This window comes from Equus caballus, chromosome X (assembly GCF_041296265.1).
Source record: "Equus caballus isolate H_3958 breed thoroughbred chromosome X, TB-T2T, whole genome shotgun sequence".
Classification (NCBI taxonomy): Eukaryota; Metazoa; Chordata; class Mammalia; order Perissodactyla; family Equidae; genus Equus; species Equus caballus.
The window spans coordinates 145,096,344-145,114,841 of record NC_091715.1 but is presented as its reverse complement, the minus strand read 5'-3'; the positions used below and the strand labels follow the sequence as shown (position 1 = coordinate 145,114,841).

General features: G+C 37.9%; 1 protein-coding gene and 1 long non-coding RNA gene across 8 annotated transcripts in view; one reads left to right on the top strand and one right to left on the bottom strand.

Annotated features, from left to right (window-relative positions):
* GAB3 (GRB2 associated binding protein 3) overlaps positions 1-18,498 on the top strand; it is a 99,375-nt gene that overhangs the window by 58,898 nt on the left and 21,979 nt on the right. For all 7 annotated transcript variants that reach the window (XM_005614673.3, XM_014729313.3, XM_070257666.1 and 4 more), the window contains 2 exons: positions 8,519-8,600; positions 9,724-9,826. In XM_005614673.3, the coding sequence (XP_005614730.1) occupies positions 8,519-8,600; positions 9,724-9,826 (185 nt within the window). The remainder of the gene's footprint in view (positions 1-8,518; positions 8,601-9,723; positions 9,827-18,498) is intronic.
* On the bottom strand, positions 831-6,554 carry LOC138921882 (uncharacterized). Its single transcript, XR_011434840.1, has 3 exons — positions 6,185-6,554; positions 2,272-2,449; positions 831-1,456 (listed from the first exon to the last, which is right to left on the bottom strand). It is a non-coding gene; the product is annotated as an uncharacterized lncRNA (long non-coding RNA).

Here is an 18,498-nt window from a genome sequence, read left to right as displayed (position 1 = left end):
GTTTCCTTCCTGACCCTCTCTGGGAAGGAACCATCCCAGAGAGCTGGGAAGTACAAGGGCAAGGAGAAATGGCTGGTATTGAATGGGAAAGGTCAAGGAACCTTGCTGCCCCAGCTTGTCATGATAAAAGGAGTCAGGGGACTTACAGGGACTGTGGCCCTGTAAATACAGCCTATAAAGCCAGGTTCATTCAAGAGGAGTCATCTTTGATTGCTTCCCTAACAAAGGCCCAGAAATAAGTGATGATGGATGGGAATGGAACCCACCTAGCATCTCTTTGTTGAATGTAATTACAGTGCTTCCCTTCTGTAAGGCAGCCAAGAATGACCTTTGACACTAATTCCTGAATGTCAGACCTAGTCATATGCAACTTATCACTCACTGCCCTATGCATGCTCATCAGCAGAGGTGTTTGAGGGTGGGAGAGGACTTTGGCAGTGAGCAGTGTGCCTCCTATGTGCTCAGAGCTCCGTGTAACTTCTGCATCACTCTAAGGCAGCTGCTCTGGTCTGCTAAGCAGCATAAATAGGCAGGGAGAAAGGAGAAGAGGGAAAGAAGAAAATCAGGTCAAAGTAACTTGTTAACTTCATCCTTTCCCACTGTTACCTGCCCAATAGGGCTATGTGATCCCAAGGAAATCTTTGGTACAAGGACTGTGATCTCTGACACTCCATCTGGTTCATTTCCACCTCTCTTTGCTCTTTGGAAAAACTACAGTTTCAGGTGGTCATGCCCCAAGCTGGCAACTATGTCCCCTAGTCATGCTGATATGGAACCTGAAGTGAGTTCACTCACCCGTTGCACAGCAAGCCAAACTCTGACACTGGGTGTAGTGGAAGAAAGTTGGAATTTTATTATTGCACAGCGCTGAGCAAGGAGAGAGGGCAGCTAACGCTGAAATTCCAAATGCCCTGAAAAGCTAAAAGGAAGGGTTTTTATTGGGGGTTTTAGAAAGGGGAGGGGGAGCATATGGCCTTGGTGGTTGGAGCTTTCCCACCAGCCTATCTTTGGCCTTGAGACTACTTGCAGAGAGGAGGGAGACCATGACCTTGCTGGTCAGCAGCTTTCTCACCAGCCTGTATCTCTTTGAGGGAGGAGATAGTCCAGGTGCTTGTCCTTGACGGTGTCTGTCTCCATGGAGGATGGTGGATTCTGGAGCCAGGAAGCCAGGGAGTAAGCAGAGAATGAGTGTTTTGGTTTTAACCCCATATATGCTGGGTTTGATGTAGGGAAACTGATATCAGGGTTGGTATCAATTCCCCCCTATTTTTATGTTCATTCCTCAATCTTGAGGGATTTGGGGCAGTGACCAATCTAGCTACTTCCTGCTGAAATGGGGCATAGGTTGTTTCATCTCATTGAACCAGTCTTTTAATAAGGTGGTGATGCTGGTGAGCTCCCAAGGTTAGGCCTGTATCATGTAGGTAAGTAACCAGGTATTTAAGAAGAAGTTTTTCTAGAGAAACAAAAAGAGAAAAACAAGGTTAACGGTTGGAGCAAATTATAAACCAGTTTTTGAGCCCAGGGGGCAGTCAATCAAGATTCCTAGAAGTCAGGGTTGAAGCATCTTTTGCAGTTTGAAATATCTCTCATGGTGTCATCGGGCATTCAGGTAGCTTTTTGAGTGGCTTACACAGCAGTAGACATGAATCTCTCTTAAGTTTATATTAGGTTCTCCAGCTTCAGTTTGCAAGGCTTTAGGAAAAGGGCAGATTTAGTCTTCAATGACTCCAAATGAAAATGATGGTAAAAAAACCCTGAAAATGTTAATTTGGAGGTTTGTAGCCAGATATTTCAGGAGACTGGAAGAATTCAAGATCCAGTCCAGTTAACAGATGTAACAAAAATCTTAAAGACGATTGGCAAAACCAAAATCCAATATTCACAAATGTGTATTATAGTTTCTATTGAAACATAATCTTTCTCTCTAAAATCACCCTCAATTTCACTAGACATAGCCAAATTAAGACTAACTGGTTTGCAAAATAAGTCTAGTTCTAATAAATTTGGCATAATTATTTACATAAGTACAGCAAGAGTAGTAATTGATCATATAGGCTCTTTTAAATCTGCTTTGCTGGAACCTTATAAGGAATCTCAGGTTGAACTTTAAGGCCCTCTCAAGACTAGGAAGGCCAGACCAAGAACTTGTCATCAGATTCTGCCTGCAGTACCTACAGATTTGGGTGAATTCCTCTCTTCATGAGGTCCCCAAAATATTAAGGTTCCTTGTACCTGCCAGAGGGAGCGACATCCTTTGCTCAACCTTACCAGGTCACTGGAAATCCACAAGCAAGGTACCAGGCCAATATTTCCAAGTGGTTTTATTCCAGAATGTCAACCTTCATTCCTCAAAAGCTGTCTTGTCATATCCAAGTCTGTACTTTTTTCTCAAATATGACGTTCCAGTCAAAGCCTTGGTAATATAACCAGTGTTTCCAATTGTGTCCTGTCATAAGAAGAACAGATTCTTATTGGACTTATGCAAACAACCATATTTCCATGAGTATAAGAACACTTACTCATCAGGAGTTTTTACATTTTGGAGGGCTCAGAGAGGGAGAAAAAGATAAATGTTTCAATTTTGTTTACAAATTGCTATAAGTCATAGTTCCTTAAGAGAATAGAGAAAAAGCTTTTCTTAAATCTGAAAAAAACCAAAACATCAAAAATCAGCAATATCTCAATCAAAAAGTCATAAAAATTATAATCATCCCTATCAGTTTATTCTGTCCTGTGTAATTGGTTCTTGATCTTAAACTTCTGTCAGCGGTTTGTGAGGCCATCAGTTTCTCTGTTAGACTTCTGTAATTTCTACCGAGTTCAGTTTCACAATCTTAACGTTTATCAGAACCTGTACTCTAGAGTAAGCACCAGAGTCCTCTCCATGAATTTCTCCGAAGATGAAACATATTTGCAAAAACATCAAAGTAAAACAGCAACTGTCTGTAAATAACAAAACATTCAAAAATGGTAACTGACAAAGACACTTGACCATTCTTGTGACATATAATACTTTGAGATAATAACCAGAATCATGGCTGACAATCAGAACAGATCAGAATTGTAGATAATTTTTGAAATATTTATATCAATAACACTCATTTATGTAATACCATTTAAGCAAGTTTATCATTGCTTATTTGACAACGCTTCCCATGTAATTTAACATACTGAACAAGCCTAATTAGCTTAGCATTTTTTCTTATAGAAAGAGAGTAAATTTCTCTGAGAAGTCTCAGGGGTCCTCCGAAAATCCCCAGATAAACTTTCCCTCCTCTTCCAGGTCAAAAGAAAGCTTTTATTCAGGACTTGAACATTTTTGTGTGTTGTGGGGGAGCTTGTCAAAAATATTAAAAGCTTTAAAACATTTGTTCAGATAGGAAACAAAGCTCACTGTGAAACTATGTTGAGGTATCCATTCAAAGTGACAACAGAAACAGTCAAGGGGAAACAGAGTTAAAATAGTAAAAAAAAAAAACCTTTTTATAATCTTTTTATCAAGAGCAGATTAAAAGTCTAGAAAAGTTATCCTTTTAAGGAAGAGGAGACCAAATTTTAATTTGTACCAGTTTACTTTTGACATATAAATTCATTTACTTAATTAGATTTACTTTAATCTTAGCCAACTTGACTATGCACAAAATTTTACAGTTTCACTTTCACAAACCTTTGGTTACTTTTTTTACATTCAGAATTTGTCCCAGTACTTTAGGACAAATTTATCTTTCTTAACTCAAGAAACAAAAATAGTTCTATTCTTTATGCCATTTTACTGAAAACATACATTTTACTTTCCTTTTATTCAGACCTTTTAGAAATATATGTCTTCTTATAGAAAATTCCTCAGCATACATAAAACGTGTTTATCAATAAGCCTAAGCACCTTTCAGTTTCTTTGATATAAGAAACCAAAGGCAGACAAATATATGCTTAGTAGTTAACCTTTAATATTTTATCTTATGTGGAAATGACCTAGATACCCACTAAACTGTTATTATTGAACTTACCTTAATAAAGCTATAAAGTTTGTTTCCAAAAAGATTTTGGAAGCTGTTTTTTTAAGTATGCAGACTATAAAACATAATTATTGTACTTAAAACTCTTACCCAGTTTTAACAATTACTCTTAAAAACTTCATGTGACATTACAGCAATTAACTATCATCTTCAGTTGTTTTAAGTACATACATCATAATACATATAATTGTTAAAGGTTTTTTCCAAAAGCTTTTATCTTTTTACATTTATTTAGTTTACCTGTTCTTAACAGTTATATTTAGATCGTCTACAAAAACCCCATGAGATATTAAACAAAAGTATCTATTATACTGAGTTTTTAGTTTTGCTGATAAATTTTGTAGCAGAGATGACATGAGCTCATTTGAGCAGTAAACCCAGGCTGTATGTCTGCATCATAGCCAATGCTGATAACTTTGAGGACATGTCTATTGTAAATCAAACCAGCAAACTTAAACAGGCTTTCATTCATCAAAGATCATTTTATAACATGTTAAATAACTGTCTTTTAGAAGTTTGTGCATATTAATTAAAGACTGCATTCCATTATGAGGTATTTTGAATCCTCTTCTGAAACAGGTTTCCAGAATGGCCATTACAGTTCCAAATTATCTCAAAAGTTTACTTATTTTTACTTGTTCAATTTTAGATCAGGAATTTCAGGGGAGTTGAAGCGAAGCTCAGCTTGCTGGGAAGCTCAGCAAGAGAGTAGAGAAAAGCAGCAGATTTGGGTTTGGCTGCTGGCATGTTTAATTATTTAATTATTTTTTCTTAAAGAGGCAGTAAAGTATTTCTGATTTTATTTAGAAGCCTCAAAAGATGAAAATAGGCTTTCCGTTGTTGTAGCTGGCTTTTCCAATTGCATATGTAAATACACCAATTTGGGTGAACTGAAATTGGCCCCTTTAATTACATCAATTTTACAAAACTTTATCTTAGTTTTACTAACTCATACTTTTAATTAGAACTTGCATTAGAATTCCACTAACAAGTTTTGGTATTACAATATTGTGTAGGGAAAGCCTTCCCAGTTAGACATAACGTTTATTCTCAAAGCAAATATCCAGGCAAAGTTGACATACCTCTTCATATAATATTAGCTTAAACACTTTAATTTTTATAGTCTTATTAACCTTAGTAGCCTAACTGTTGCCCCAAATAATTGCTCGTCAGGTCATGCTGATTTCTGCCTCCTGACCTTTTAAATTTTTTCAAACTGGGGTGAATAGAACAGGTTTGTCTGATGTCCTTCAATGTTGGGGAGTGAATAGCGGGGTCCCTTTAGCCCATCCAACCTTAGGCAGTGTTTTATTAAAACTTTTGTTTTAACTTTATTTATATCTGTTCCATTTATTCCATTTTTCTTTTAATAACTAGCTAAAGATTTTTATCCTATTGGAATAAGTCCTGTGACTCTTCCCTTTCTGATTTCTCTTTGTTAACTTAATGTTTTTATTAGCATCCATAAGACCAAGAGAAGAAGCTGGGACCCCAAGTTTGATTAAGTTCTTAAGACCAGCCATTGTATTTTCCTTTTAATTTGGTCTTTTCAAGTTACCAGTAAAACAGATGTTTATGATGAGAGCTCTCTGGAAAGTTTCCCAACTTAAGGATCCATTGTTTGGCCTGTTTTTTTTTTCTCCAGAGTCTAAAGAATATTGTGGCCACGTGGTGTTACAAAAGAAAATCATCCCTATTTAGACATTGGCTTATGGCTATAGGTCGACCATCAGCCAAAGTTTTTCCCAAGGGGCTCATAGGTGGAATAGATGCAGCACCTCCCATGTTAACACTTTTAAAAGGACAGACAAACAGACAAACAACAACAAATATCAAACAAGTGTTCTTTCCCGAAAACCCTCGGCCACAAATGGAAGCCAAAAACCAAAACCAAAAACTGAAGTGCTTCCAGTCCCAGCTCAGTCCGTGTCCTACACTCGGGGGGCGCCCAACAAATGGAGATCCGCCATGCAGATCTTCCCAAATGAGCAAGGACAAGGGGCCTCGGTTGTGCACACCTGGGGGACTTACCAAAATCTGGCCGGGGCATCACGGTGACTTCAAATCAAACGGAGCCCAGAGGGCTGCCAGTACCCATTATTTTTGGCTGGTCCTGTTGGAAAAGGTTAACACAAAGACAAAAACAAAAACTACCAGCTACTTACAAGAGACGTCTTCCTAAGTCCTGAACCTAGTTTCTTCCACCACCAAAGCAAAAGCACCGTGGGCTGATGACGTCTGGCTAGCAGCCAGTCACCTGGGGCTGTCCCTGAGAGAAGGGGCTCAAGCAGCTGCAGGACAGCTTCCAAGAGAGGCCTTTAGCCAGAGGCTGGTGTGCCACAGGCGAGACGTCCACCTGGGACATTGTCCCATCTGGGTCGCCAAATTGTTACCGAACCTGAAGTGAGTTCGCTCACTCGTTACTCAGCAAGCCAAGCTCTGACACCGGGGGTAGTGGAAGAAATTAGGAATTTTATTATTGCACAGCGCTGAGCAAGGAGAGAGGGCAGCTAACGCTGAAATCCCAAATGCCCCGAAAAGCTAAAAGGAAGGGTTTTTATTGGGGGTTTTAGGTAGGGGAGGGGGAGCTTATGGCCTTGCTGGTTGGAGCTTTCCCACCAGCCTGTGTTTGGCCTTGAGACTACTTGCAGAGAGGAGGGAGCCCGTGACCTTGCTGGTCAGCAGCTTTCCCACCGGCCTGGATCTCTTTGTGGGGAGGAGATAATGAATCCAGGTGCTTGTCCTTGGCGGTGTCTGTCTCCATGGAGGATAGTGGATTCTGGAACCAGGAAGCCAGGGAGTAAGCAGGGAATGAGTGTTTTGGTTTTAACCCCATATATGCTGGGTTTGATGTAGAGAAACTGATAGCAGGGTCATGAATCAATGCCAGTCCATTCTGGTCTCACTTCCTTCAGTTTGAGTCAAATCGCATTTACAGTGTGCTTGCTGTGTCTGTAATACTGTGCTAGGCACAGGGTGGGATGCAAAGGTGAAGAAGCAAGGAGGATTCTTCAGTCTCGGGGGTGAGAGATATGTAAAATCCACATGGAAGAAGAAGAAAAATTAAGAAGTCAGTAATAAATAGAACATACCCTTCTTAGGAGAGTGAGAGGAAATAACCGTTCATTCCGGGCAGAAACAATTTCACAGGGATTGTAACTTTGAGGTAGATATTGTTTTGCTCAATTAATTTCCTATAGCAATGCTGTCCAACAGAACTTTCTGTGATGATGGGAATGTGGCTATTGAACACTTGAAATGTGGCTAGTGCAACTGAGGAACTGAATTTTAAATTTAATTTAATTTTAATAAACAAAATTAAGTAGCCACATGTGGCTAGTGGCTACCATATTGGACAGTGCAGCTCTATAGGACCTGGTGATTGGACGCACAAAGATATTGGATGGACTTGGGTTTAGGGATTCATTGGGTGGGTGTGAAGGTGGATACCTGGGCCAGGAGGGGCTGGTTCTGACAGGTGTGGCTGCTTGGATGGAGCCTGGGGCTCAACCAGGAGAGGGCAGGTGGTGAAGCCGGGAGGTGGCTGGTTGGTGAATCTGACGCCAAGGTGTCGTGCTGCCAGGAGAGATCTCCCCAGGGACTATATGACTCACACGTCCTTTACAGCTCAGCACCTTGCTTGGGTCTGAGGCTCCTGGGAAACTGATTGAGCAGCAGGAAAGTCACTGTCATAGGCACTGGTAATATGAAGGGAGTTAGTCTCTACCCATGTAGTCTAGTGCAGGCAAGAGATACAAAAGCCAACTAGTCGAGGCAGTGATAGAGAAATACATGCATGGCCAACTAGGCTACTGCAGTGAGTAAGCCAGAAAAACTCCTATCCTCCCCAAGCACAGTCAGTCTAGACCTGAATCAGATAATCACAGATGAATGTATCATCATAAGCTGATGTGGGGCCTGATCTTGTCTGAAGGTCAAAGAAGGCCTTGCTAAGCAGAGGACATTGAACTGAGATCCAAAGATGACTAACCAGGCAGAGAGATGGGGAAGAACATTCTAAGCAGAAGGATCATCAGGTAGACAATGGACTGGAGGTGGGGAAGACTAGAACCTGGGTGACATCTCTGCCTGTGATAAGAAAGGTAAAATTTCAATTTTGGACATATCGAGTGTGAGGTTGGTGTTGGCATTCCACAAGGTCAGAGAATTTCATCTGTTTTGTTCATACTGTGTTTCCATCACCTAGAACCATACCTGACACATAGTGAGTTCTCAAGAAATGTGTGTTGACTAAATGTATCACCTCATTGTTACCTCAAGCTGGTAATGGGACCATTTGCTCAGTAGTTGTCCTCTCCATTCCCAATAAGGCAGGAAAGAGTAAGACGGTGAAATTTACACTCATCATCAGTGCTGCTTGTTAGTAAACTTGGATCTGATGTGCTAGGTAAGGGGAATGTCATAGTTTCACAGTCTTTAGATTCTGACCTTGAACTCCTAACAACTTACCATACTGGATATTGTGTGTTATCTTGTAGCACAGCCACCTCCCCTGGACCTGAGAAACCTCTCCACTATCCGGGAACACGCGTCTCTAACCAGGACTCGCACAGTGCCGTGGTACGTCTTTGATTGCTCAAAGGGCCCTCCTCCAGCACAGACACTCTTGGTCATAGTTAGCCCTCTTTGATTAAATGTAGTTGAAAACCACTTGATCTAGCTTAAGCCAAAGGAGGGATGAGATTTATTATCATGAGCTAGAAGTGTTTTGTAGATTACAGAGGGAGGAATATAACTGAATCTCCCAGGATACTGGAATTGGGAACTAGAGCGCTGCTGGGAACCCGAGGAATCTTCTCTCTCCATCTCTCACATCTGCTTCTCTCTTTACATTTGCTCATTCCTCTTTCTTTGGAGAACTCTTTTCTCTGTTGCATAGTCCTTATGGCCAAAGATAGCTGTACCATAGGTCTCGAGCTTATTTACCTGATACAATTCCAGTACCAACAGAGATAGGCTCTTTTTCAATCTCAATTCACATTTCTTGGGAGAGGGAATTTGTATTGCCCCAGCCTGAGTAGAATCAGCTATGACCCAGGGGGAAGGGCCAGTAGTACTGATGGTTCAAGGGCTTGGTAGACAAACTCCGAAATGGATCTGCACTCTCTCATCTTACCTTTTAGAAGTTGCATTTTCAGAGTCCTGAGCCTGGCCCAGGAGTTTCTTGGTTCACTCTAAATGCCACAGGACACAATCACTATGTAAAATAAAATTCTGCGATGAGCTATATTTCCAGCCAAGACTGCAAAGAGACTCAACCTGCGCTTCTGACTCAGGAGTAGGACGAAAGTTGACTTACAGTCTTGTTCTCATCCTGACAGAGAAATGGCCACACTTTCTTACTTTTCCTGGTTATTTTAAATGGACACAAGAAAGCCTCAAAGGAGAGTTTTGGGGTTTTTTTTCTAAATGATACAATGCCTTGGTTTGTTTTTAGAAAGCTCATGAGCTGTGTCACAGGAGGGCCTGGAAAAAAGTAGCCTTTGAGAATGGGAGCCATTTGCTCCAAAGTGGAACAGAAGCCGCTGGGCAGTCTCTACTGCTTCAGGAATTGCTTTGGCCGGAAGGAAATTGTATCTGGAAGGGGAGGGCTGAAATCCCATGGGGGTCATGTCAGTTCCTGGCTGGCTTTCAGAACAGCTGTAAGACATTGCTTTGACCTCATTCATATTTTTGTTCTTAGCAATCGAACCAGCTTTCTCTCTCCAGAAAGAAATGGTATTAATTCTGCAAGATTTTTTGCCAATTCTATTTCCAGAGAAGAGGAAGAAAGCTACATCCAAATGGTAATCCTATATTTTACACACTCTTCTTTTCTTCACCCCAATCTATATTCTTATAAATTGATTTATAAAGGAAACGTATCCTTCAGAAAACCCTGTGCAATCTTAAAACAAGCACTTGATTGTTATACCAGGTTACAATGTTTTCTAGACTGGAAACAAATTGATTTGAAGCTGGTTTTCTTTCTTGCAGTATTCAGCTTCTTGTACCACTTTGAGGCCACAGTATTTCAAGTGCCCCCAGGGCTGAGGTGTATGTAATACCACAGTTCTTTTCACCAGGGCTCTGATATCCTGCTTGACCCCAATAGGTCTATAGTTCCCTGGATGTCTGGAGTCTCAGGTGTAAAAACTCACGTTGGGTGTTCCCTTCCACCAGACCACCTGGTGGCCCTGCCCCGACTGCCTCTGAGCCTTTCTGAAGGATGAATCACTTAGAGTCCCACTGGGAGGGAGCTACAGTGTCCTGGGCTGTGGATATGTCTTAGTCTCTGGTGACTCCTGTTATAGGGTCTTTCTGTACCTGAGTGGATGGAGACCCAACATCTCCATCCTTTGATCAACCATTTACAGTTCCTGCCCTCCGTTGTCCCTTCTGTTTCCTTTACCTTGGATTCTGAAGAAAGAGAGGGGCTTTTAGCACCTCTGGAAATTATCAGGCACTTTAGCCAGAACTGTGCCCACTCTGAAATTTAAAAATGTAGGGAACACTAGAGAAAATTCTCTGGAAAGAATCTCTGAACTTTGAAATTTTGAAAAGAGATTTTAGAAGGACAATGTTCAAGGCACTGTGACTATATATACTTTTGAGAAGACAATTCTGCCCTCCTATACATAAGGATAATAGACAATTAAAGATCTAAAAACAATAATCTCCAGTGAAGTGGTAATTAAATGTTTCATTTTGCCTTTCTATTTGATAAAATTTGGGCTGTAACTGCACTTAACTATATGCAGATGGAAAGTGACTCATATACAAATCTTCTGTGGTCTTCCCAATGTTTTTCACACTTAGTAATAGCCCTTGGGAAACTTCTAGAAGAAAACACTTTTATAAAGGCTGCTGGCCAGTTGTACTATGTCTCCAGAGAACAGAAAAAGGAAGTGAATCTATAATCTAATACAAGCAAGTGCAGAGTCATTCCAGACACTAGCGGTGCATTTCTAATCTTTGAGATTGTGAGACAGACCAGTGTTTTATTAACAATACAGTTAAGGATTGATTTCTTGCCTAAGTTTATAATAGTTGATTAATGACTGTCTCTGTGCATTACTAGGCAATACGACCAAGTAGATTAACAGCCCTGAATACTGGCCAAAGGAAGGTAGCTGTGAGGGATCCACCATATAAGTGTGTTTAAAGGCTATCCCATCTCATTCACTTGTGTGTTTTTTTAACTTCAGTAATACGATATTTTCAAATGACGTTGATTTACATTCTTTCACTAGTTCCACATAACAACCCTATATGGTAGACAGAACTAATGTGCTGTGATTTTGATTTTGCACATAATTACACACGTTAGTTTTTTTTCTCTTTGAGGATAAGTTCTGATCTGAATGAAAAAATTTAGACCAGGGGATGAAATACAAGTTTTATTTTATTAAAATTATGTAACCTTATTTAGTTACTTTAAATGTTTGTGAAATTATAGAAAATTTAGAGAATGAGCATAATTTTAATTTATATGATCTCTTTTCTATGGGTTTTTCAAACTCATCATTAATTTCAATGGTTTTATAAGGTTTTATAGTAGAATTCTAGACTTCTAAATCTCACATTAAATTTTTTATTATGGTATTATAATACTTTTAGTTTTTAGATTATCTTACTGTGAAATTGACTTTCTCTTGGTGTGCAGTCCTATATCTCAATTCGTGTAACCACCATCACCATCAGGATATAGAGCAGCTCCACTACTCCAAGATATTCCATCGTACCACCTGTGTGTAGTCATATCCTCCCCACAGCCCTAACCCCTGGCAACCACTGATGTATTCTTCATCACTATAGTTTTGTCTTTTCAAGAATGCTGTGTAAATGGAATCACACAGCATGCCATATTTTGAGACTAGCTTCTTTCACTCAGCATAATATCTTTGGGATTCATCCAAATTGTTACACGTGTCGACAGTTCTTTCTGTTTTTTGCTGAGTAGTATTCAAGTATACGGATGTGCCACAGTTTGTTTATCCACTCAGCCACTGAAGGACATTTGTATTGCTTCAAGTTTTTTGGCAAGTATGAATAGAATTGTTATAAACACTCTTTTGCAGATTTTTTTTTGTTTTTTGGGGGTTTTTTTTACTGTAGTAAAATATACATAACAAAATTTACCATTTTAACCATTTTTAGATGTACAATTCAGTGGCATTAAGTACATTCACAATGTTGTGCAACCATCACCACTATGTATTTCATTTCCAGAACTTTTTCATCATTCCAGACAGAAAACCATTAAACAATAACTCCTTAGTCCCTCTCCCCCAAACCCCTGGTAACCTCTATTCTACTTTCTGTCTTTGTGAATTTGCCTATTCTAGGTACCTCATATAAGTAGAATCATACAATATTTGTTCTTTTGTGTCTGCCTTCTTTCATTTAGCATAGTGTTTTCAAGATTCATCTGTATTGTAGCATGTATCAGAATTTCATTCCTTTTTAAGGCTGATTAATACTCGATTGTATGGATACACCACATTTTGTTTATCCATTCATCTGTTGATGGACATTTGGGTTGTTTCTACCTTTTGGCTGTTATAAATAATGCTGATACAAACATTGGTGTACAGGTGTGTTTGAGTCTTTGCATTCACTTCTTTTGGGTATATACTTAGAGGTGGAATTGCTGGATCATATGGTAATTTATGTTTAACTTTTTGAGGAACCACCAAGCTGTTTTCCACAGCAGCCAAAACATTCCCACCAGTAATGCAAAATGTTTCCAGTTTCTCTACATCCTCACCAAAACTTGTTATTTTCCTCTTTTTGGTTTATTTGTGGTTTTTTTTGTAATAGCCACCCTAACGGGTGTGAAGTGATATCTCATTGTGGTTTTCGTTTACATTTCCCTGATGATTAGTGATGTTAAGCATCTTTTCATATGCTTATTGGCCATTTATATATCTTCTTTGGAGAAATGTCTAATCAAGTTCTTTACCCGTTTTTGAATTGGGTTGTTTGCTTTTTTTTATTAGGGTTGTAGAAGTTTTTTAAAAAATATACTATGGATATTAACCCCTTATCAGATAATGATTTGCAGATATTTCCTCCTATTCTGTAGGCTGTCTTTTCACTCTCTTGACAGTGTCCTTTGAGGCACAAAAGTTTTTAAGTTTGATGGAGTCAAATTTATCTTCTTTTTTCTTTTATAGCCTGTGCTTTTGATATCATATCCAATAAATTATTGCCAAATCCAACGTCATGAAGTTTTCCCTTATATTTTCTTCTAAGAGTTTTATAGTTTTAGCTCTTATGTTGAGATCTTTGATCCTTTTTGAGTTAATTTTTGTATATGGTCTAAGGTTAGGGTCCAACTTTATGCTTTTGCATGTAGATATCCAGTTTTCCAGGCTTTATTTGTTGAAAAGACTGCTCTTTCCCCATTGAATGGTCTTGGCACCTTTGTTGAAAATCAGTTGACCGTATATGTGAAGGTTATTTCTGGCTCTTTATTCTATTACATTGGTCCGTATGTCTGTCCTCATTCCAGTATCACACTGTTTTGATTACTGTAGCTTTATAGTGAGTTTAGAAACCAGAAAGTGTGAGTCCCCCAACTTTGTTCTTCTTTTTCCAGATTGATTTGGCTATTCAGAGTTCCTTGAGATTCCATGTGAATTTTAGGATGGATCTTTCTACTTCTGCCAAAAAATGCCATTGGCATTTTAAGAGAGAATGCTTTGAATCTGCATATTGCTTTGGATAATGTTGTATTCTTAACAGTATTCAATCTTCCAATCCATGTACACAGGATGTCTTTCCATTTATTTATGTCTGCTTTACTTTCTTTCAGCAATGTTTTGTAGTTTTCAGTGTACAAGTCTTGTCTCCTTGGTTAAATTTATTCCTAAATATTTTATTTTTTGATGCTATTGTAATATGAAATTGTTTTTTTAATTTCCTTTTCAGATTTTTCATTGTTAGTGTGTAGAAATGCAACTGAATTTTGGGTGTTGCTTTTGTATCCTGCAACCTTGCTGAATTTATTTTTTGTTTATTATTTTTTTCGTGGAATCTTAAGTTTTCTACATATAAGACCATGTTATCAGTAAACAGATTATTTTCCTTCTTCTTTTCCAATTTGGATGCCTTTTATTTCTTTTTCTTGCCTAATTGCTTCGGCTAGAACTTCCAATACTTTGTTGAATAGAAATAGCAAAAGTGAGCATCTTTGTCTTGTTCTTGATCTTGAGGGTCTTTTATAGATTTTTTGTGGATATATGTTTTCATTTCTCTGGGGCAGTGGTTCTCAACCAGGAGTGATTTAGCCCTCCAAGGGACATTTGGAAATGTCTACAGATATTTTTGGCTGCCACAACCTGGGGTGGAGGATGTGGTGTTACTGGCATTTAGTAGGAAGAGTTCCAGGAAGCTGCTACACATCCTACAATGCATAGGACAACACCTCACAACAAAGGATTATCTGGCCCCAAAATTTAAGAGTTCCACTGTTGAAAAACCCTGCTCTAGGGTAAATACCCAGGAGTGAGATCGCTGGGTCATGAACTATGTTTAACTGGGTCATCAGTTGTATGTTTAACTTTACAAGATACTACCAAAACCTTTTCCATAGTGGCTGTACCATTTTGCACTCCCACTGACAATTCATGAGAGTTCTAGTTGCTCTACTGGAGCATACTTGGTATTACAGTTTTGTTGTTTTTAACAGACATTCTATTAGGCATGTAGTGGTATCTCATTGTGGTTTTAACATATATTTCCCTAATGGAAAATGATGTTCAACATATTTTTGTGTGCTTACTTGGTATCCATATATCCTCGTTGGTGGAGTATCCATTAAAGTCTTTTGCCCAAGTTTTAATTGGGTTGTTTATTTTCTTATTTTGAGTTTAGAGAGCTCTTTATATTATCTGCATACAAGTCATCCAGTAGATATGTGACTTGCCAATATTTTCTCTGAGTCTGGAGCTTGTCTTTTCATGGTCTTCTGTCTTTTGCAGTGCAGAGATTGTAAATTTGATTAAGCCTAATTTATTGGCTTTCTTCATTCATGGACTGTTATCATGTCTAAAAAGTCTTTGCCTAATCCTAAGTCATTATGATTTTTTTCCTGTTTTTTCTCTAAAAGTATTACAGTTTTAGGCTTTACATTAAGGTCTGTGATCCATTTTGAGCTAATTTTTGTATAAGACGTGAGATGATGTTGAGGATGATTTTTGCTTATGGATTTCCAAATATTCCAATACCATTTGTTGAAAAGACAATCTTTTGTTCATTGAATTGCTTTTACACTTTTGTAAAAAATCACTTGGGCATGTTTTTGTACTCTTTCTATTCTGTTCCACTGATCTATATGTCTATCATTTTGTCTATATGACAGTCTTGATTACTGAAGCTTTACAGTAAATCTTAAAATAGGAAGTATATTTTTTCCAACTTCAATCTTATTTTTTTTAATTTGTTATTCTATTTCCTTTACCTTTCCATAGAAATTTTGAAATAAGCTTTTGTCTACAAAAATATCCTGATTAGATTTTTATTGGAATTGTATTAAATCTATGAATAAATTTCAGGAGAATCAACATCTGTACTATACTGAATCTTCCAATTCGTGAATATGGTACATTATTCCGTTTATTAAGATTTTCTTTATTTCTTTCCTTAGAATTTTGTAACTTGAACATATAGATCTTATGCATGTTTTATTAGATTTCTATCTAAGTGTTTCATTTTTTGGAGCTATAGTAAATGACATTTTTGTAATTTCAGCTTCCAATTGTCCATTGGTAGTATATAGAAATATGATTGATTTTTGTGTGTTAGCCTTGTATCCTGAAACCTTGCGAAATTCACTTATTAATCATCAGAGGTTTTTATTTTCTTTAGATCCTTGGGGTTTTCTGCTTATATGATCAACTTAGCTGTGAATATAGTGCTTTAGTTCTTCCTTTTCAATCTGTGTGCTCTCATTCTTTTGCTTGCCTTACCACCAGGCAAATACTTCCAGTACAATGGTCACTAGATGTGGAGAGATAAATCTCTTTGTCTCCATCTTAGCGGGAAAGCATTCAGTCTTTCACTATTAAGTATGATGTTAGCTGTAGGAATTTTATAGACGCTCTTTATCAGCTTAAGGAGACTCTTTTCTGTTCCTAGTTTGCTGAGAGATTTTTTTTTTTTATCATGAATGGATGTTAAATTTTATCAAATGCTTTTCTGCATTCATTGATATGATCATTTAGTTTTCTTCTTTAGACTGTTAATATTGTGGACTACACTGATTTATTTTTGAATGTTGAACTACTCTTGTATTCACTGAATGAATCCAATTTTGTCATGGTGTTTTATTCTTTTTATGTCTTGCTGGATTTGATTTGCTAACATTTTGTTGAGAATTTTGTGTCTATATTCATGATGGAAGTTGATCTATAGGTTCTTCGTAGTATCTTTGTCTGGTTTTGTTATCAAGGTAATACTGGGCTCCTCAGGAAGTGTTACCTCTTCTTCTATTTTCTGGAACAGATTATGTAGAATTAGTGTTATTCGTTCTTTAATTTTTTTTGTATAATTCACCAGTGAAACTGTTTGGGTGAATTCAATTTCTTTAGTAGCTATGTAACACGATCTGTGTAATCTTGGGTGAATTTTGGTTATTTCCCAGAAGGCTTATACTTTTACCTTTCACATTTTGGCCTACTATGCACCTGGAATTAATTTTTCTGTATTATTTGAGGTGAGAGTCAAGTTTCATTTGCTCCCCCATGCTTCTCTAATCAATCTGGCCCCTTTTATTTAAAATTACTATCATTTGCCATTATTTTGCAATGCCAAATTTGCCATAAATCAAGTATCCATATGTGATGGGTCTTTTTATGAACTCTCAATTCTGTTCCATTTGTCTACATGTCTACCTTTGGACAATACCACACTACACAAGTTACTATAGTTTGATAAGTCTTGATATCTAGGAAAGTGAGTCATCCTGCTTTATTTCTCTTACTGAAAGTTTCTTTGGCTATTTTTGGTCCTTTCTAGTCTCATATAAATTTTGGAAACAATTCATCAAATTCTACCATAAAAATAAAAAAATAAATATTATTCTCTGTGGGAAAGTGGTCAAAATTACTTAATCCAACCCTACTAGAAGTGGAGCTACATTTGTTCTATTTTTTAAAATTTTGATGGGACACTTCTGTAGGCAAGGTACTGTGAAAACCACACACTCCCATATAAAATATCTTAAAATGGTAAAGAATATATTTTTAAAATACAAAACTCAACCGACAAGAAAGGAAGGAGAATCCCTGGGGCCAAAAATGTTGAGAAATTACAAAACCTGAGAATCAATAGGAATTACAAGCAAGAATCCAATATAGAAATAAGCCATTCTTGGAAAGATTGGATTTTGAATGTAAAATAATTATGTTTGATATATTTAAAGAAATAAGATGATGAGTTGAAAGTTGGACTGAGTAACAAGATACTATTAAAAGATGACCAGGTGCATTAGAAAAGACCATTTAGAACTTCTAGACATAAAAATAAGGATGAAATTAGAAACTCAATGGATGAGTTAAACAGACTAAACTCAGAGAGTCATTTAGTAAAACGGAAGATAGTTGTGAAGAAGTTACTAATGGGGGCTGGCCCCGTGGCCAAGTGGTTAAGTTCGTGCACTCCGCTGCAGGCGGCCCAGTGTTTCGTTGGTTTGAATCCTGGGCGCGGACATGGCACTGCTCATCAAACCACACTGAGGCAGCATCCCACATGCCACAACTAGAAGGACCCACAACGAAGAATATGCAACTATGTACTGGGGGGCTTTGGGGAGAAAACGGAAAAAAATAAAAAAATCTTTAAAAAGAAAAAGAAGTTACTAATAAATCAGGACAAGGAGATAAAAACATAGAGAAAGAAAGTTGAGACATGGAAGATAGTATGTGAAGGCCAAACATTTGTCTAGTCAGAGTTGCAGAAGAAGATAATAGAAAAAAAAAGGAGTGAAGCAATATGTAAAGAGATAATGGCAAAGTTTCTCACAATTCATGAAAGATACCAATCCTCAGACAGTCCAAAAACTCACAGGCAGTTTAGTGTAGTCAAATGTTAGTGGTAGAATGTAGATGGTGGGTATTTGGGTGTTCACAGTATATTTTCTTCAGTTTGGCCGATTGTTAGAAGATTTTCATAATAATAAGTTGAAAAACCCCATGAAGGAAAAATGAATAAAGGCGAGAACAGAAATGAACAAAATAGACAACAAAATTCATTTTTTTAAAAGATGTGCTTTTTTTCTCCCCAAAACCCCAGTACATAGTTGTAAGTCCTTCCAGTTCTTCTATGTGGAATGCCGCCACAGCATGACTTGATGAGCAGTGAGGTCCATGCCTATGATCCTAACGGGCGAAACCCGGCTGCCAAAACAGAGCACACAAACTTAACCACTACACCACCAGGCCAGTCCCAACAAAATTCTTAGAGAGGCTCAACA